The sequence below is a fragment of the Haliaeetus leucocephalus genome, unplaced genomic scaffold (assembly GCF_000737465.1).
Source record: "Haliaeetus leucocephalus isolate CR32 unplaced genomic scaffold, Haliaeetus_leucocephalus-4.0 Scaffold1, whole genome shotgun sequence".
Taxonomy (NCBI): Eukaryota; Metazoa; Chordata; class Aves; order Accipitriformes; family Accipitridae; genus Haliaeetus; species Haliaeetus leucocephalus.
Genome location: NW_010972437.1, coordinates 19010635 through 19025898, shown reverse-complemented (window position 1 = coordinate 19025898; position 15264 = coordinate 19010635). Strand labels below are relative to the sequence as shown.

Genomic DNA, 15264 nt, shown 5'->3' with positions numbered 1-15264 from the left:
CTGTTCAGCTCCCTAAAACACATTTGTTCCTTCTACACAATCAGATCTTCTTCTGTGACCAGGAGAACATTTCCATTCCTTTCCTCATCAAACTGCTTGTACAACTCCCAACACACTGCTGTTCTCAGCTACTGGACATCAAAAGGTTTCTGATGGCCAGGTCATTCCTTCATTCCCTTCTGCCACATGGCCTCCTCTGTCCACCACAGAGATGGGCAACTCCTCACCAACCCTGCCCACTCATGGCTGATACAGAGATCAGGCTGCTGTGCAATGTCTAACTGCCTCCCATTTGTGATCCCCGTGTCCCACTGGGTAGGGCTCTGCTCCTCTTACACCATGGGAGAAGGCTGGAGCTAGAAAACAGAGGGTTTTAGAGCAATTCCAATTTAGCTGCCAAGATCTGGAGGGACAGAAGGATTTTTTTATATTTTTCCCACATTTTATTCCAGAAGACTTTACTGACTTTACCTCATACACCACCACAACTCACTAGTGACAATTCTAATGACCCAACTTCCCATACAAGCACCTTGCTATCTGCCTCCTTAAGCTCTTCAAGGCAGGACAGTTCCCTCAGACCTGTTTCTTTGGTTTACTTTTTCACAAGCAGACTGCACTGTTCTGCATAACAAGTCTGCCAACTCAAATTCACCTCTTGAGCACCTCTCCCTTCCTCCAATTATCCATCAACTCCTATTAATACACCCTCCTGGATAATGAGAGTAATGCTCTTTAAGCATGTAACTATGACAGGGCAAAGCCACTCTGGCTGCAAGCTGCATTAGAGGGCATGGTGACCCTGCAGGTAATGTAATTGGGAATACTACGCTCCGAAGCCTCCAAATAGTCCATTTATGGAGTCAGCTCCCCAGAACAGGACATGAGCACTGCGGGAAGGGCACTTTTGCTGAAAGAGTTTCCTGGCATACCCAGGGACACCTGGCTGGATAGCAACTTACTGCAGTCCTGAATTGAAGTGTTTCCTCCCCTCTCCCAACCACCCTGGGCATCTTCTCACCTAATTTAAGAGTGACTTCGGATGAATCATTTATCCTGTGTGGAAGAAAATTATCTTGAGAAGTGCTAGCAGCATCATTTTCCCCTCCTTCTCTGGTAAGTTGTTCAGCTCATTGGCATCCATACTGCACTGCAGTTATCAGAGCTGATACCTTGGGATACTGAAGGAGAAGCCACTCAGACTCTTTACTATCACAGCAGCTTTTCTGAACATTAAGCACTCTCCGGTAACATTCACCTTGAGCAGGAACTGAAAAAGAGGCTTTGGCACCCATTGCAGGAGAAAGCACACTGGTGCAACGTGAACTAGTAGGAAAGGAAAGCTGCTGTTAGCATCCATCAAATACCATGAAATTAAATTAAGGTAGCAAGGAACTGCAACATCATTTTGCTTTCTCTTTTGTCCCAGAAAGAGAATCCGTTAAATTTCATTAATCTGTGCAGCCGTAGCCTCACTCCTCATTCCCCTTTACGTGCAGTAAGTCACGGTCAACTTACCATGCGCATGAACGGGCTGGGAGCGGGGGGAGAGATTTTTCACCCATGCCTGCCAGCCCAAGCTCTGAAATTTACTGTGAATTCAGCCAGGAGTCTGGCAATCAACAGTAAAGACAAAGTTTTTTCGACAGTAACAACTGATTTGTGCTGCCTGTTACATTAAGAATGAAACAAAATGAAATGGGGGTGATGGGAGAGCCTTTCCTGTTCAGACAGTGCACTAACATTAAGGATGTGGTTACTTAAATAGATAATACTTAAATCCCTCAAGTGACTTTCAGAAATGACCAAGATGTAGCACAAACCTCTTTGAAACTGCTCTCTCAACAATGAAAAGGCCAGTACAAGTGGGAGACTGGCCCCAACACCAAAAAGCTGGCTGTGGAAATAGGTGAATATTAATTGTTTGATCTAAACTGAAATCTGAGTAGCAGCAAAGCTCTAGCTTAAAAATCTGTATTCATTGTTGCAAGAGTAAATTAATACACCTTCTCTATTTCTAACATCAGCCTTTAGAAGGACTGCTTTCCACAAGAAAACAGCCATCCTGGCAGTTTAGGAAAATACAGAGTACATCTCCACGATGCAAGAGCTATTTTCCTCAAGGCAACTCTACAGCATGTTTACAAAAACACATAAATAAATCCTCGGTTCTCCGGATGTTTTGCAAGCATTATCTTTCACCATCTTTGCACATGGTAAATCAGTCAAGCAGAAAAGTTCTCTTACATACGTAACCATGGGCTCAAACCAAACCATCTCTTCTCCCACGGAGGGCACTTAGAAGAGGGACAAGTCTTGAGCTGCTGAACTCACTGGGCCCCCCCCGGTGTACATACAGCACTGACCCAAATCCTGACGTTCCAGGATTTTTTATATGATTTTAGCCTCTTGACTGTTTCCAACATTGTAGGTTGTTTCTCCTTCCTCCTCCACCCACAGTTTTTGCAGTTTAGCTTCTAGCATCATTCAAGTCTAAATTAAGTCATGATACAGCAGGAGTTGTGTTGTGACAGACAGTATAGGAAAGCAATTTCTCTTCTCACTGACATGACATCATAGGTTGGTCTCTGCAGTCACATGCTACGCTCACACACTTGCATGTAGTTCAGTTCTGCCTACCCCTAGGCCATCCAAGCACCTTCAAAACCACATTCCTTTTAAAGGCTTCTGCTACATTAGCTGATTTAGTCTTGTTATGTTACTCTGTACGATAGGTACCAACCTGCCCTGTACGATAGGTACAACCCATGCGCTAAGCTTGTACCCTAGCATAAATTCAAGGGTTGGTTCTCGGCTATAACCAACAGTATACAAAAAAGTGAAACAAGAATTATTTCTTGCTTTTTTTCTTCCTCAGAGATATCTATCTTCCCACCCCCTCACCAACCTCCAAACATTCGACTGATACATCATCTTCCCTCCAGGTCTAACTCACCGTGTTGTTTCGTGGACTTTTTTTTCCCCCCTTCTATAAATGCTTGATCTTGCCTTGCTTTATGAAAGTTTATTATGAAAACATATTGGGTTTTATTTATTTATCTCTTCATTTGCTTGACAGATTTTAGCAGTTAAAAAGAAAGCATAGATGTCTCCCTCTCCTACCCTTTACTCTTCAGTCCCCTATTTATCTTTAAGAAGGACATGGAAATGTCCTGCTCTTTTACCACCCAAGCTCCTGAGAAAAAAAAAACCCAAACCCTGGCAAGTGTAATTTAGACTTCATTTTCAATTTTTTCATCATCTATTTTATATCCTTCAGTCAGGGGTTTCAGAGGGTCAGAATATAAGGGAAAGAGAATGTAAAATTAGGAAGTCAGGTGCTAGCTATAGGTCTAGTCGAGCTGAGCTGCGAGAAAGGCCAACGTCCCAGGCTCAGGTACCACCCCACTGCCCCACGGTCCTGCTTGATTCAGGCATACCTGCACCCGGTCAAACTTGGGAGTACTTCCACTTTGCCCTCACCTAAGGGCAGATCCTCTCTTGAGCACACTGGATTGCTATTCTTTCCCCTGTACCTGTACTTGTTGCTGCCCCTCTAGTCCCCCATCCAGAACTTACTATCAAATGCACCTATTTGTGAGGAGAGGCTTGAAAGAAAAACAGGTAACACAGCACAACCAGAGGGATGGCAACGGAGCAGCAGCATACAGAAAGGAGGAGAAAAGAAGCAGCTGAAGATGACACATCTCAGTGGTAGATGTGGTTTAAAAGTGATGTGAAACTGTTGCCCCAGTGGGAGTAGCTAGGTCAGTTGAAACTGTTGGTCTGACGAAGACAAGATTTTATCTACAGGCGAGCAGATGGAGACTCACACAAAGTGCTCCAGCGGCAGGTGCACAGAGCAGGAAACAGGGCAGCGGGATAACCATTCAGAAGTGGTGACTTCTTCCACCAGAACAAACCCAGAAGCAGGCACCTACCTTGAGAAGTGTGAGAGATGAAGAATCTTAAGAGCTTAAGCCAGAGTTTTCAGACTTTGAATGCTTCAACCTTGACACCCTAAGCAGGTTGCCTGATACCAGAGGTGCTGAAAACTCACAGCTTCACCAGAAGACACATAGGCTCCATTATGGTCATCTTGACCAGTCAGCCTTGGTTTGTTGAGTCTGGGGTGCGCAAGCTGCATGTCTACCACTCTACCACATCACTGCCCAAGAGACAGACCACTGAACACACAGCTGTTAGGTGTGCTTGTGCAACCAAGCCGTCTTGGCCATATGCGGTTGTGTGCCTAATTCATAAGTTTCTGGGCAATTTTTTTTTCCACTTGGTTTGCTCTTATTCAAAGCAGGCGGGTAAAAACACTGAATTCCCCAGAGTTCCTGCTTTTCAGCAAACCAGAGACTGGGGCAAATATGTATCTATCAGTAACCTGAAAATAAAGAAGCAGGAAACGTCAAACAGTCTCCAAGAAAGCAGGTAAATTTCCACCCTACCTTTTATCTGTCCCAGTCTTAAGCAGACACCAAATCAGAGACAAAAAAAAAGTGGGCACAACTGTGGAGCTGGATAGTAGCTACATCATAGCTCTGTAGTTAATAAGGCCAAATGGCATCACTTATTCAGCTGGCATTAATGTGACATTCCAGGCAACAGTACTTCAGCAACATCAATGTCTATTACTTGGGTAGGCATTTAACATAGCTTAATTAAACCCTATCTATAGCCAACAGTAACACTAGTAAGAGGAATAGATAGCATAAATAGTGCTGTTTGTACAAATCCCCCTTCTCAAGTCCTCCGCCTCCTCCTCTGCAACACTCATTTTATATGTTGATACATTTGCAAGAAGTATTTTTATTTTTACGCAGGCCCTAATGCAAAATGAAGCAACCAAATCGGGTCAAAACATAAAAGGCATCTGGGGCTATGCCTGAGCTGGAGAAAGAGATAAAGGAGCAGGTGTGTGCTAGGAAGGAGGGAGAGGGGCAGAGGAGGTCTTATAAGGCAGAACGACGTGAGGGGGGGGCTCTAGAAAGGACAGGCTGGATGCAGAGCCCTTAAGAGGCTAGGAAAGCTCCTGTACGGGTTCACGACCACCTTACTGAACAAGAATGGGAGTTTCTCAAATGCAGAACAGAGCTGGACAAGTAACATGCATGATGGGGCAAAGGGAAAAGACACAGACATTTGGATCAGCTGTTGGGACTCCCTGAGCCAGAAGGCACTAGTTGCAAGAGATCAGACATGGGGGAAAGAATTAGGAACCGTGCCCTCCACTGTCAGGTTGGGTTACAGTGTGGCTTGTCCCATCAAAGAGGGAACAACACAGACGATCAGCTCTTGTTGGCTCTCCCCAGGCAGCTTTTGAACAGCTCTTCTTCCTTTCCACCTGAGAGGACTGCTTCTACTTCAGAAGAGCTGAAGGATGAGTAGCAGCAGATTTGAAAACTGGGCTTGATAGGGCAAGTTCTCCTGCTTTGAATGGATGTAAGCTCACCAGCTTTTTTGCCAGAGTAGTTGCTGAGCATGTGGGCCACCTTGTCTTTGGAGAGAAAAAGCACCACAATGCACCCCCAAAGAGCCTCTTCAAAAATTAAGGCCTCAACTGGAGACTTGGGATTGACAACTTAGAAGACATTCCAGCTAAAAACACCCTAGCTTTAAGTCGATCACCCTCCTCCAGCAGAGCAACACAGCTCTTTTCTCCTAATATACCCACAGCCTCACTGTAAGGACATCCAGCCCTGAAAATGTACACTTCCTCCCCCAACTATTTATGTTCACCAAAGGTCAGGGAATAAGGAGAGCAAAAGCCTCCAGCTTGGCAAAAAGTTCTAGTCTAGCAACTGGCTCTGATACTGATTCACCAACAAGTCCCAGACCATGAGGAAATGGATGTAGTGTACCACTACAGGGCACTATGATCGACTGATCACATCACCCCTCTGACTTTCTCTGACCCCCACCACCACTACACCACAGTCAGGCTCCAAACCCTCTTCTCCTAGCCCTGCACATACAGCTGCTCTTCCTCTCCAAAGCAAGCCAATCCCTTTTTCCAATTTCTTCCGCTGATGTATTTCATAAAAATTTTGCTGTACAAAACCACCCCTGCACCCTTGCCTACAAAACCATCCTTACTAAACCTCTGCAAAAATATCTGAAAACCCTTTTAAGTTTTCTGGAATACAGAATTTTACTGAAACAAACCAGAAGTATCTTAATGAACTGAGACTGTCCAGTATTTACATTGGAATTGTTTCAGGATAGGGAATGGCCTTTTTTGGTAATCTATAAATACAATCACACTGCAGATACTAACAAATAATCATACCGTCTGTATGCATGATGAGGGAAACATTATCAGAGTGGGTACATTCTTTGAATGGCTCAAGTTTATTAACACACAGCTAGGCTTGGCCTTTTGCAATGACTGTTCAGTCTAAACAGACAGAAAAGAGAAAAATCCCTAGTATTCTCCTACTGTAGAAGTCAGTTCAATACACAGAATAGTCATTTCATTCCTCCACTGAGGAACCTACACCTTAAGGAGTGTTTCAATGCAGAATCCCAAGAATATTTCTCCTTCTGAACAGATTTAAACTTTTCATGACCACTATTTCTCTCAGAGCCTGACATTCCTCCCACCAGAATTCTTCCAAAATATATTTTCAAAGCAACCTTTGAAACATGCTGTCCCCTGCCACAGTAACTCAATCCCCTTTTTGGTCTCTTGTGCCAGAATCAACATTTGGACCAGAGGCGTCATGTTGCACCCACAGACAGAGGGGGAAGAAAGTATCTCCCCAAGACAGTGCTTGACTGCCTGAAAATTCAAAATTAATGAGCTGAACATTCAAATTACAGGAAAGGAATTCCCTGCATTTTTGAAATATAGTATTTTTTCCCCTCAAGTTTTTGCCCTTTTTTTCCTCACAATGGCTGAGAAAGTAGGAATGGAAATAAGGTTGGTCCTTCCACACTCAAAACTCCCAGAGCTCGTAGGATCAAGACTTACTATAATTTACAGGAATGGGTAGCATTACCTACAAGGGTACTAGAGAGCTATGGGACTACCATTTCTGTTAAGGAAAAAGAAGCAGAGATCTACTTTTTCTTCAAATATACCTCTTTATACCTCATTCGGTGTATGTTCATGTCTGTTGCTGGCACCATTCCAAATAAATCCAATGGGATAGAATTGCTAATTCACTCTGCAAATAACCAACTCAGCTGAATTTGAACATAAGTCACACATTATTGTTTCTGGCCTGATAAAATGTGCAATCAGGCCACGTAGCATAAAGGCAAAAAAACCAAAAAGCATGAACACTTTTAGCTGTGTTTTCAAACACTGTAGTTACTGTATCATTGAAGTTCCCTTTCCATCTCTGCTGGCAAACAAGCATTGCAGTTCTGTCTAATACCGTTTCAAAGCAGGGTATTAACAATTGCCCAGTGAAAAATGTTTGTACTTCAGCTGTATCAACTTCTAATCTCCCTCCTGAAAAGGTACCTTCGAAAAGAATTGAGAAACTAGCATGGCTCTTAAAGCAAGTTTAACAAAAAGTTCTAAACCTACTTAAAAGAGACAAACCAAACATGATCAATGAAGAATTACCAAAAAATAAATTATTTCAGAACAGGTTACCAGCTTTCTGAATCTGCATGTCAAATCCTTGCAGAGAGGCCAGTACTTCAGACTTCGGTATCTGTGTATCATCAAGAGATTAAATGTGGCCTGTGGTTTTCACAGAGGGATTAATTGTTGTTAAGTACTGCTTTCCTCCTTATTGGTAAAGTTTGCACTTTCCATCCTGTCTGGCAGCCTATATTAAGAACAAACTGCCACCCAGACTTCTCCTTTCTTCTAAAGAAAGGGACAAAAAGAAACGCAACACTGTCTGGCCATTATGACTCCCATAACTGCACCCCTCTGGAAATGCTGACTGTCAAAAACTTTAACCTGCCAGCCACAGGTCTGAGCAAATTTTACTCCAGCACAGCCTAAATAATAGAAAAATCTATGTCATACATGTGTACTTGCAGACATCTGAGAAAACACAGTACATATTCCTCATTTCATAAAGCTGCTTCATAGTGATTCTGTGAGACCTCTGTCTAGGTCTGTGTAGTGCCCCAAGCTCTGGCTTCCATGTCTTCCTCAAAATATAACTAGTGTCCAAACCCTTCCTGAATGCAAGCTCCCAACATAATCAAGTAGAAACTTAGAAAAAAGAGTGGAGGAAAAAAATTAATTAAACAACTGTACAACCTATTCAGGTTGGAGAGTTTGTATTCCCATCTACCGGGGCTGTTCCTTCAGACCACAGAACTACAAATCTAAAGAGAGGTATTTTCTGAGTAGCAGCTAAGAAACAAAACTACGCAAACAAGTTACCATAATGAAAATGTAAGCTAAAACAAAAAAAATCATTAATCCTATTTTCTGCTAATAACTGTATTTCCAATTTTTCTCCAGGAATGTGGATGGGACCTACCCTGCAGTACTTGCCAGCTTTGTGAAGATCAAGCAGCTTCAGAGGCTAGCAAAGCCAGGAAATGTTCCAAGGGAAACCTGAATTGTCTGAGGTCCATCAGTCACTTGCATGCACCTGCTGAAAAAACACCTGCCAAGATTTATTCATCCCTTGCAGCACTGCAAATAGTTCAGGCAAATCTGCAGAAGTTCCTTGCTCCTGTTCTCACAGTATTAAATAGTCAATTAATACCATATTTAAAATTTATTTTAACTAGCAAGACAATGTAAATGACTTTCTTCTCTCTTCCAACCCCTTCCTGTGAGAGATGTCCCCTTTTACCTCAGCAGTATGAATGCCAGAATGGTACAGGTTTGCTGGCACTTGTGCATTCAATATTGCAGTTGCTGGAGAAAAGCAAATATACAGTCCCTCAACAGAAGACTAAAACACAGGCTGATGTCAAAATGGACCTTAATGCACTATTCCACCTGCCAGCAGCTCTCCAGCGAGGCTTTATTCATATTTTAATATTTGTTCTCACCTCATGAGAACATGGATTGGAGAATGCACTGTCTCCTGGCCCACTTAGGCAGCTGAGCTGTGCTGTGGCCAGTTGAAGAAGACAGGGCTGTAAGTCTGTTCTGCTTGGGCAAATTGAGTCTATCTTCATGATAACATCAAGTTGCCAGTACAGCACTTCTGGGAAGACAGTCTGATCCCTGCATTTACAGGTGGACAGCCAGGACTGTAAGATGATCCTTTCGAAGCTGCAGAACTCGCACAGCAGGCAGCTCAGGTGTCCGGTCACCATCACAACAGTGGAAAAAAATAGCCACTTTTAATACCTGTCAACCCTAAGCTACCCTCTTGTCACTCCAAAAGTTTCTAGAACCAGAACTTTATGACACATTTGGTCTCAAGCAACAGGGTCTTGTCTGTCTGTCCAAAGAGCCAGGAACAAAGGAAAACTTGCATTATTCCTGAAGACCCCAGTCCAGCTAGATGCTGAACACTTCAGGCTGCACACAGCTTTCCTCAATGGCTTGGCCACCAGCCATGTCATTTGCTAGTCACATGCCAAGATCATTCGTGATGTTGCAAAAAACGTTTGTGCCTGGAAACACAAAACCTTGCTTATCAATCAGCATGCACGATGGAGGGAGAGGACAGAAAAGTTTGATGGCAGCCCCCCTGACAGATGAGTTCTGCAACACTAACTCCATTCTGCCTAGAGCCTCACCAAAAGTCTTCGATGACAAGAGATCTTCCAGATCCTACTTAATGAACCTGATCTCACAAGAACTGCACTGAAGAGGACTGGCTGTAAGACTAGAACTTACAGGGAAGATAAAGTGACCAGGAATAGGGCTGAGCCTTCACCAATCAGAAAATTCATCCATCTGTGAGATTCTGCTGCTTAAAAGAAATCTGTTGCCAATACCCAGAGGGGCACCTTCAGCAGGGCGCTGTAAGCACCCTGCCAATCAAACCATTCCATGGGCAAGGAACCATGTGGAGCCTGGTTTCCTATTTCACCTCCTCCCTGCCCCATGCAGATTATCTGATACCCAGCAATACAGTCTGAGCTCATACTAGAATCATCTGTATGTTAGGGGCATTAATTCAGATCTCTATCCTCTATCCAGGGCCTGGTTTCCAGCAACCTTTAGGCAGAAAGTACCTTTGAGACTCTACCTGTCACCTAAGCCCTGCATTCTTGAGAAAGCAAGCTAACAGATACAAAGTAAAAAGCCCTTTACTTGTCATCTGGGGAGTCCTCCAGGAAAAAAAAAGGAAGTTTCCTGCCACATCAGCAAGACAGCAACTCTTGTAGGTCTTCAGGCTATTTGTACTTCACTGGCACAACAAGGCAGATTGCCACCAAACCATCCTACCCTACGCAAAGACAAGCAAAAACCATGGAAGCTTTGAAGAGACAGAAGGATCCCGAAGGAAAACCAGTATGGAACTTCTCCCAAGTAGGTAGATGTGATACTTACTCCTCAATAACAGACCTTTCTGCATCTACCTTTTTTTACGTAAAGCCTCCCTCCCCACCTGCAGAGGTTCTACAGATCAGGCAGCCTCCAACAGCTGAATCCTGAAGACAGCTGTATTTAAATTTGGTTTAAGGTTTCTGGGTGCTGCTTATTGGTATAGACTCCCACCTGCTTCAACGGGGCTGAGATTTCATTCTAGGTGTTCTCACATGCCATGCCCCACCTATTGGCACATGTCTGGGGCGGGGGGGGGGTTGTCTTGTCAGGGCAAACTCAAAATGCAAGACGCACCTCCTGCAAACCCCTTTCCACCCAAATCACAGCCTCCTCACATCCAGCAAAGGATTACAAGGGGAAAGAAACAAAACCTAAGGTTCTGGAAAAGGAAAAGATCCTTTCTGGACACAGTCTGTGCTACTACAATTGTTACGTGAGACAAATCAATTGGAAAAAGCATTGAGACATCATGCCACAGAGGCTTGCCAAAAGCAATCCTCCCCCTTCCTTTTCAGGGCCAGTGTCCTTGGTTATTTCTCCTTGCTGGACTGCAAATTGCTTCCTTTGGTTTACTAGCATATAAATCTTTTTTTGCACTGTAGCAGGCAGGCAATAAGCATCAGCAAGCCTGGCTACCAACAACTGTGGTCACGCTAGCCCTGTGAAACCAGGACTACTGCCTAGTCTCCTTGGACTGTGCAGCCACAGGAGAGCAGAACTTTGCTCTGACAGAAGGTTTAATCAGGGAAACTTTGCAAATATAGATGTGGGTAAACATCGGTGTGATAAATAAAGAAAGCCAAGAACAGAAAGCAGAAGTGACACCTCATGGCAACATGGAAAGTCAGTGGCAGACTCTACGACCTAAATGATACCCCCTAATGCAAGGAAGTTGGGATGTCCAAACTAAACTTTGCCAGGTCCTAGAACAAAGCCTTCCCCTTTGGTTAGGGACAGAGAGGGAGAAAAGGGGATGCCTTGGTTTGTTGGTGCATCAGAGTAAAAACATGAAAAAAATATGACAGCCTATTCATGTCATGGGACACAGGCTCCTCATTTTGCCCAGCTTTGTAATGAAAAGAGAGCAAGAGACCACCACTCCTATAGGATAGGAACTTCCCACTCTCAGTCTAAGTCTAGCAAGGGAAAAATAAGTTCATCCCTTTCTACTCTTCTCCACGCAGAAAAGCTCCTGACAAAACACCTCTCTTTCCGATGTCAACTTTACAATTCATCTCCTCAGACGTGCCTATTAATCTGTATGCAATTTAAATCATCAGCCAGTGCCCGCACAGCCAGTATCATCCTTCCACCCTGAATCTCTGCCTAACCTGCTGGAGGAAAGCAAAGAGCCTGATCCTGTGACAAGGACCCTCACTGCCAGCCAAGCAACAAAACCCCCATCCATTTGCTCCCCAAGCTCAACCCCCTTCCTGGAACCTTGCAGAGGAGTTACCCTTGCACCAGGATTGCATCAAGTCACCAAGATGCTGTTTTATTTTGTTCAAAGCAGAAATGTTTGTGCATGTGCAGTCTGACACATCCAGAAACAGGACACTCTGAGAAAAATGAGAATTGTGGAAATTGGAGAGGTTTTTAAAAGTTTCAAAAGTATAAGACAAAAGTTGATCACATAGCAGAAACATAAACTTTAACCAAGATGATGGATTACAGACATAAAGAAAAAAAAACCACTTTGAATCCTTATTGGCAGTTTAAAAGAGCTTGCAAACTCTCCAAGACACCATGACACTGGAAGCATTACAATTTTACTCCATTTTAAGAAGTTTAGAATTATGAAAGGTTCAGAGCTCAACGTCTCGGTCTGAAAATCCTTCAGCTAACTACAGGATGAACAAAGCACGACTTCCAGCCTAAATCTCCTAACTGTTAGTTGCAAAGGATGATACATCGAGTAAGCAATGGTTGCATGGGTCCTTTCTGCTAGGTGGGCTCCTCTGGACAGAGGCATCAACTTACTTCAATACATTTCACTGGACAATGGGCAAATTATTGCCAAGTGTTGTACTTGAGGCTACCTTTGAATAGAAAGAGAGGTTAAAAGGGTGCACAGCCCATTTGCAAACAGCATAGTCAACCATTCTGCCCCACATTTCCTGTGGAATTGAGAAAGCATCTTCCAAAAATAGCCAATAGTTTTGCTGAAAGGCTTAAAACAAACAGTACTTTTGAAGAAATATCTTACATACTTTACATAATAGCCATCTCAGAAGGGAAAAAAGGATGTGTACAGGGTTTCAGTGTGAATTCTGCATTGAACAAAAAGACATCATTCTTTACTTAACATAAGGCTTAAATTCACCACGAAGGAAACTGCTGAAGTCAAAGCCTCAGGGCTCAAGTTGGGAGGGAGATATGACTCTGAAGGGAAGAATTTTTATCCTAGATTCAAATCGAAGGAAGATATGTAAAAGGAACACTGTCAGCTTGTTTAAGCCTCAAAAAGGAAAGTTCAACACCAGTCAACATCCCTTCACAAAAATCTAATACATTTTTAAGAGCTTGGTCTGTTGTGTACCCAGATGTACCCCTGCACACTCCTGCTCACTCTTTTTTTTATTATTGTTTTTTAAACACCTGGTCCTTACCTCCAGACTTGCGGTTTACCCTTCCTGCTAAACATAGTATCACAGTTTAAATACCACAAGACTAACACCAATATAGTGCCATAACCTGTGGTGCCTTCCTCATCACTTTTTATTCAGCTGTATCTTTCCTCACCAGCTGAAAGTTAACATTCACATGTTTGCCTCAGTGAACGTTTATCCCTTAGAGACAAGTTTAAAACACCTAACACTCCACAAAAGAACTGTTAGAGATGAAGCTGCAGCAGTATGAAGGGGCAAGTCAGATGATGAAGCAAGCAATGCCTTTTTTTTTCCCCTTTTTGAGAGCCCAGAGAGCAAAGTTATTTTGTTTGCTTTCGGATAAAAACAGCTGAAGGGCCTAGAATTTGTGTTAACTTATTAAACAAGTGCTCGGGGTTTTGTTTTCCTTTTCTCCTTAGAGGGAAACGATCTGTGGTTTTTCTGTGTAAAGTGACAAACAACTTATTTCAGATTGTGCAAATCACCTGCAATAGGCAGCTAAACTCTTGATTATTATTGTTGTCATCATTCCCACGTCCCCAGTACCCACCAGGGAATAAGCAAGGAAGTGAACTGGATCTCCAATTGAGAGGAATTTGTGGAAAACTCTCCCTAGGAAAAGAACCTGCATGCGTTCAGATAAGAAGCCCTCAGGGAAGGGCCTGGCAGGCCACGCTTGGCACCAGGCTGCACTGATAAATACAATAACTTCATCAGCAGGCCAAGGAGCTCAGCCTTTACCACCTACCTTAATACTAACTAAAAATATGCTTGCCATCTGGTGGCTAACACAGAATGAATTTAGCATCTATGATGAGTTCAAGGTGGGCCAGATACCAGGAGACAGATTCCCTGCCCTGTCCACTCCTGAAACCGCAGTAAGGGGAAAAACCACAGATGTGGCCACGCGCACTCTCACGTACAGAGTGAAGCCGGGACCTTGTTGCTGCAGCCAGTTCCATGCTGGATCTGCTATTCGCCTGGGTTTTTTTCCAAGCAGTCAGGCAAGTACAAATCATGCCTCTAGTCTCAGTAAGTGATCTTAAACTAGTGGAAGCAGCACATGCAACATTAGGCCCAACAGGTTTGGGTTGCCTTTCTGACCCAGCAGCATTTTGTAACAGTGTCAGCGATTGGTACAAGGCTCAGGCCAGCACTGTATCCAATCCCAAACCTCCTAGATTAAATCTAGTTGCTAAAGATAACTCCCAGGGAACAAGAGCAGCAGTGGGCAGATCTGTTCACCCTCCCTCCCTCGAAGATGCACCAGTCCTTATTCAGTCAATGTCATCTCACAGCAAATCACTGAAAACCAAGACGAGCGTGCCTGAGATAAAAAGCAGCTGATCAATGTCCCTGCATAAAATGTCCGATAATCCCTACACAGAGCGGGCAGCTGGCATCAGATGCAGCATGCCAGAGAGATGAACACGAAAAGTATCCATTGCATATTCCTGGCACCTTTTGCTGGCACCGGGGTGGGTGGAGAGCAGCGAAAGGGCTCCCGGGATTCAAAAACCACCCCTCTCTCAGCAGACGTCGGCACAATCTTTAAAGACCGTATGGCTTTTGCTTTACCACCATTTCAAAATCTGGAGCTCAAGGTCAGAAAAGCAAGTAGCAGCTATCATGCTATGCTGTTAGGAGATAAGGAAGCCAGTACCCATCTCCTCTTCCTCACCGGCTTTGAGGTATTTAGCTCTACCGCAAAACACAGTACGGCTCTTGAAATCGTCGCATGAAGCACAACCTAAATACCATAGAAAGGTCTCCTCCTGCTGAAACAATAAGCATCTACATATTAAAAAAAAAAAAAAAAAGTGCCTTCCTCCCCTCTCCCAGCTGAATCCGATGCCATCTTTCTGCTTATCCTGAGCGTGCAGACGGATGGTAAACCCTTACAGCGATATTTTGCATTCTCAGGATGCAGAGGGGCCCTAAATCCGCAGGCAGAGAAGGCAGCTGACAGCCCCCCCCGGGGGGGGGGTAAGGGAGGGGCAGGGTCGCCGCTGCACCCATTGCGAGACGCATCTCTGCTTTGGGAAGGGGTGTCATTCCCGGTACCCACATCGCCCCCCGCATCCCGGGAAAACGGCGGCGACGGCAACCCCCAGCCCCCCCCCTTACCTTCTCCTGCGCCCGGGTCAGCTTCTTCTGGACGTTGCTGGCGATTTTCCCGGCGGTAACCCCCTTGCTCCCCAGCTCGGCCAT

General features: G+C 44.2%; 1 protein-coding gene across 6 annotated transcripts in view; it reads right to left on the bottom strand.

The window, feature by feature from the left end:
- BIN1 (bridging integrator 1) overlaps positions 1-15264 on the bottom strand; it is a 99996-nt gene extending 84732 nt beyond the window's left edge. For all 6 annotated transcript variants that reach the window (XM_010568500.1, XM_010568508.1, XM_010568526.1 and 3 more), the window contains exon 1: positions 15181-15264. In XM_010568500.1, the coding sequence (XP_010566802.1) occupies positions 15181-15264 (84 nt within the window). The remainder of the gene's footprint in view (positions 1-15180) is intronic.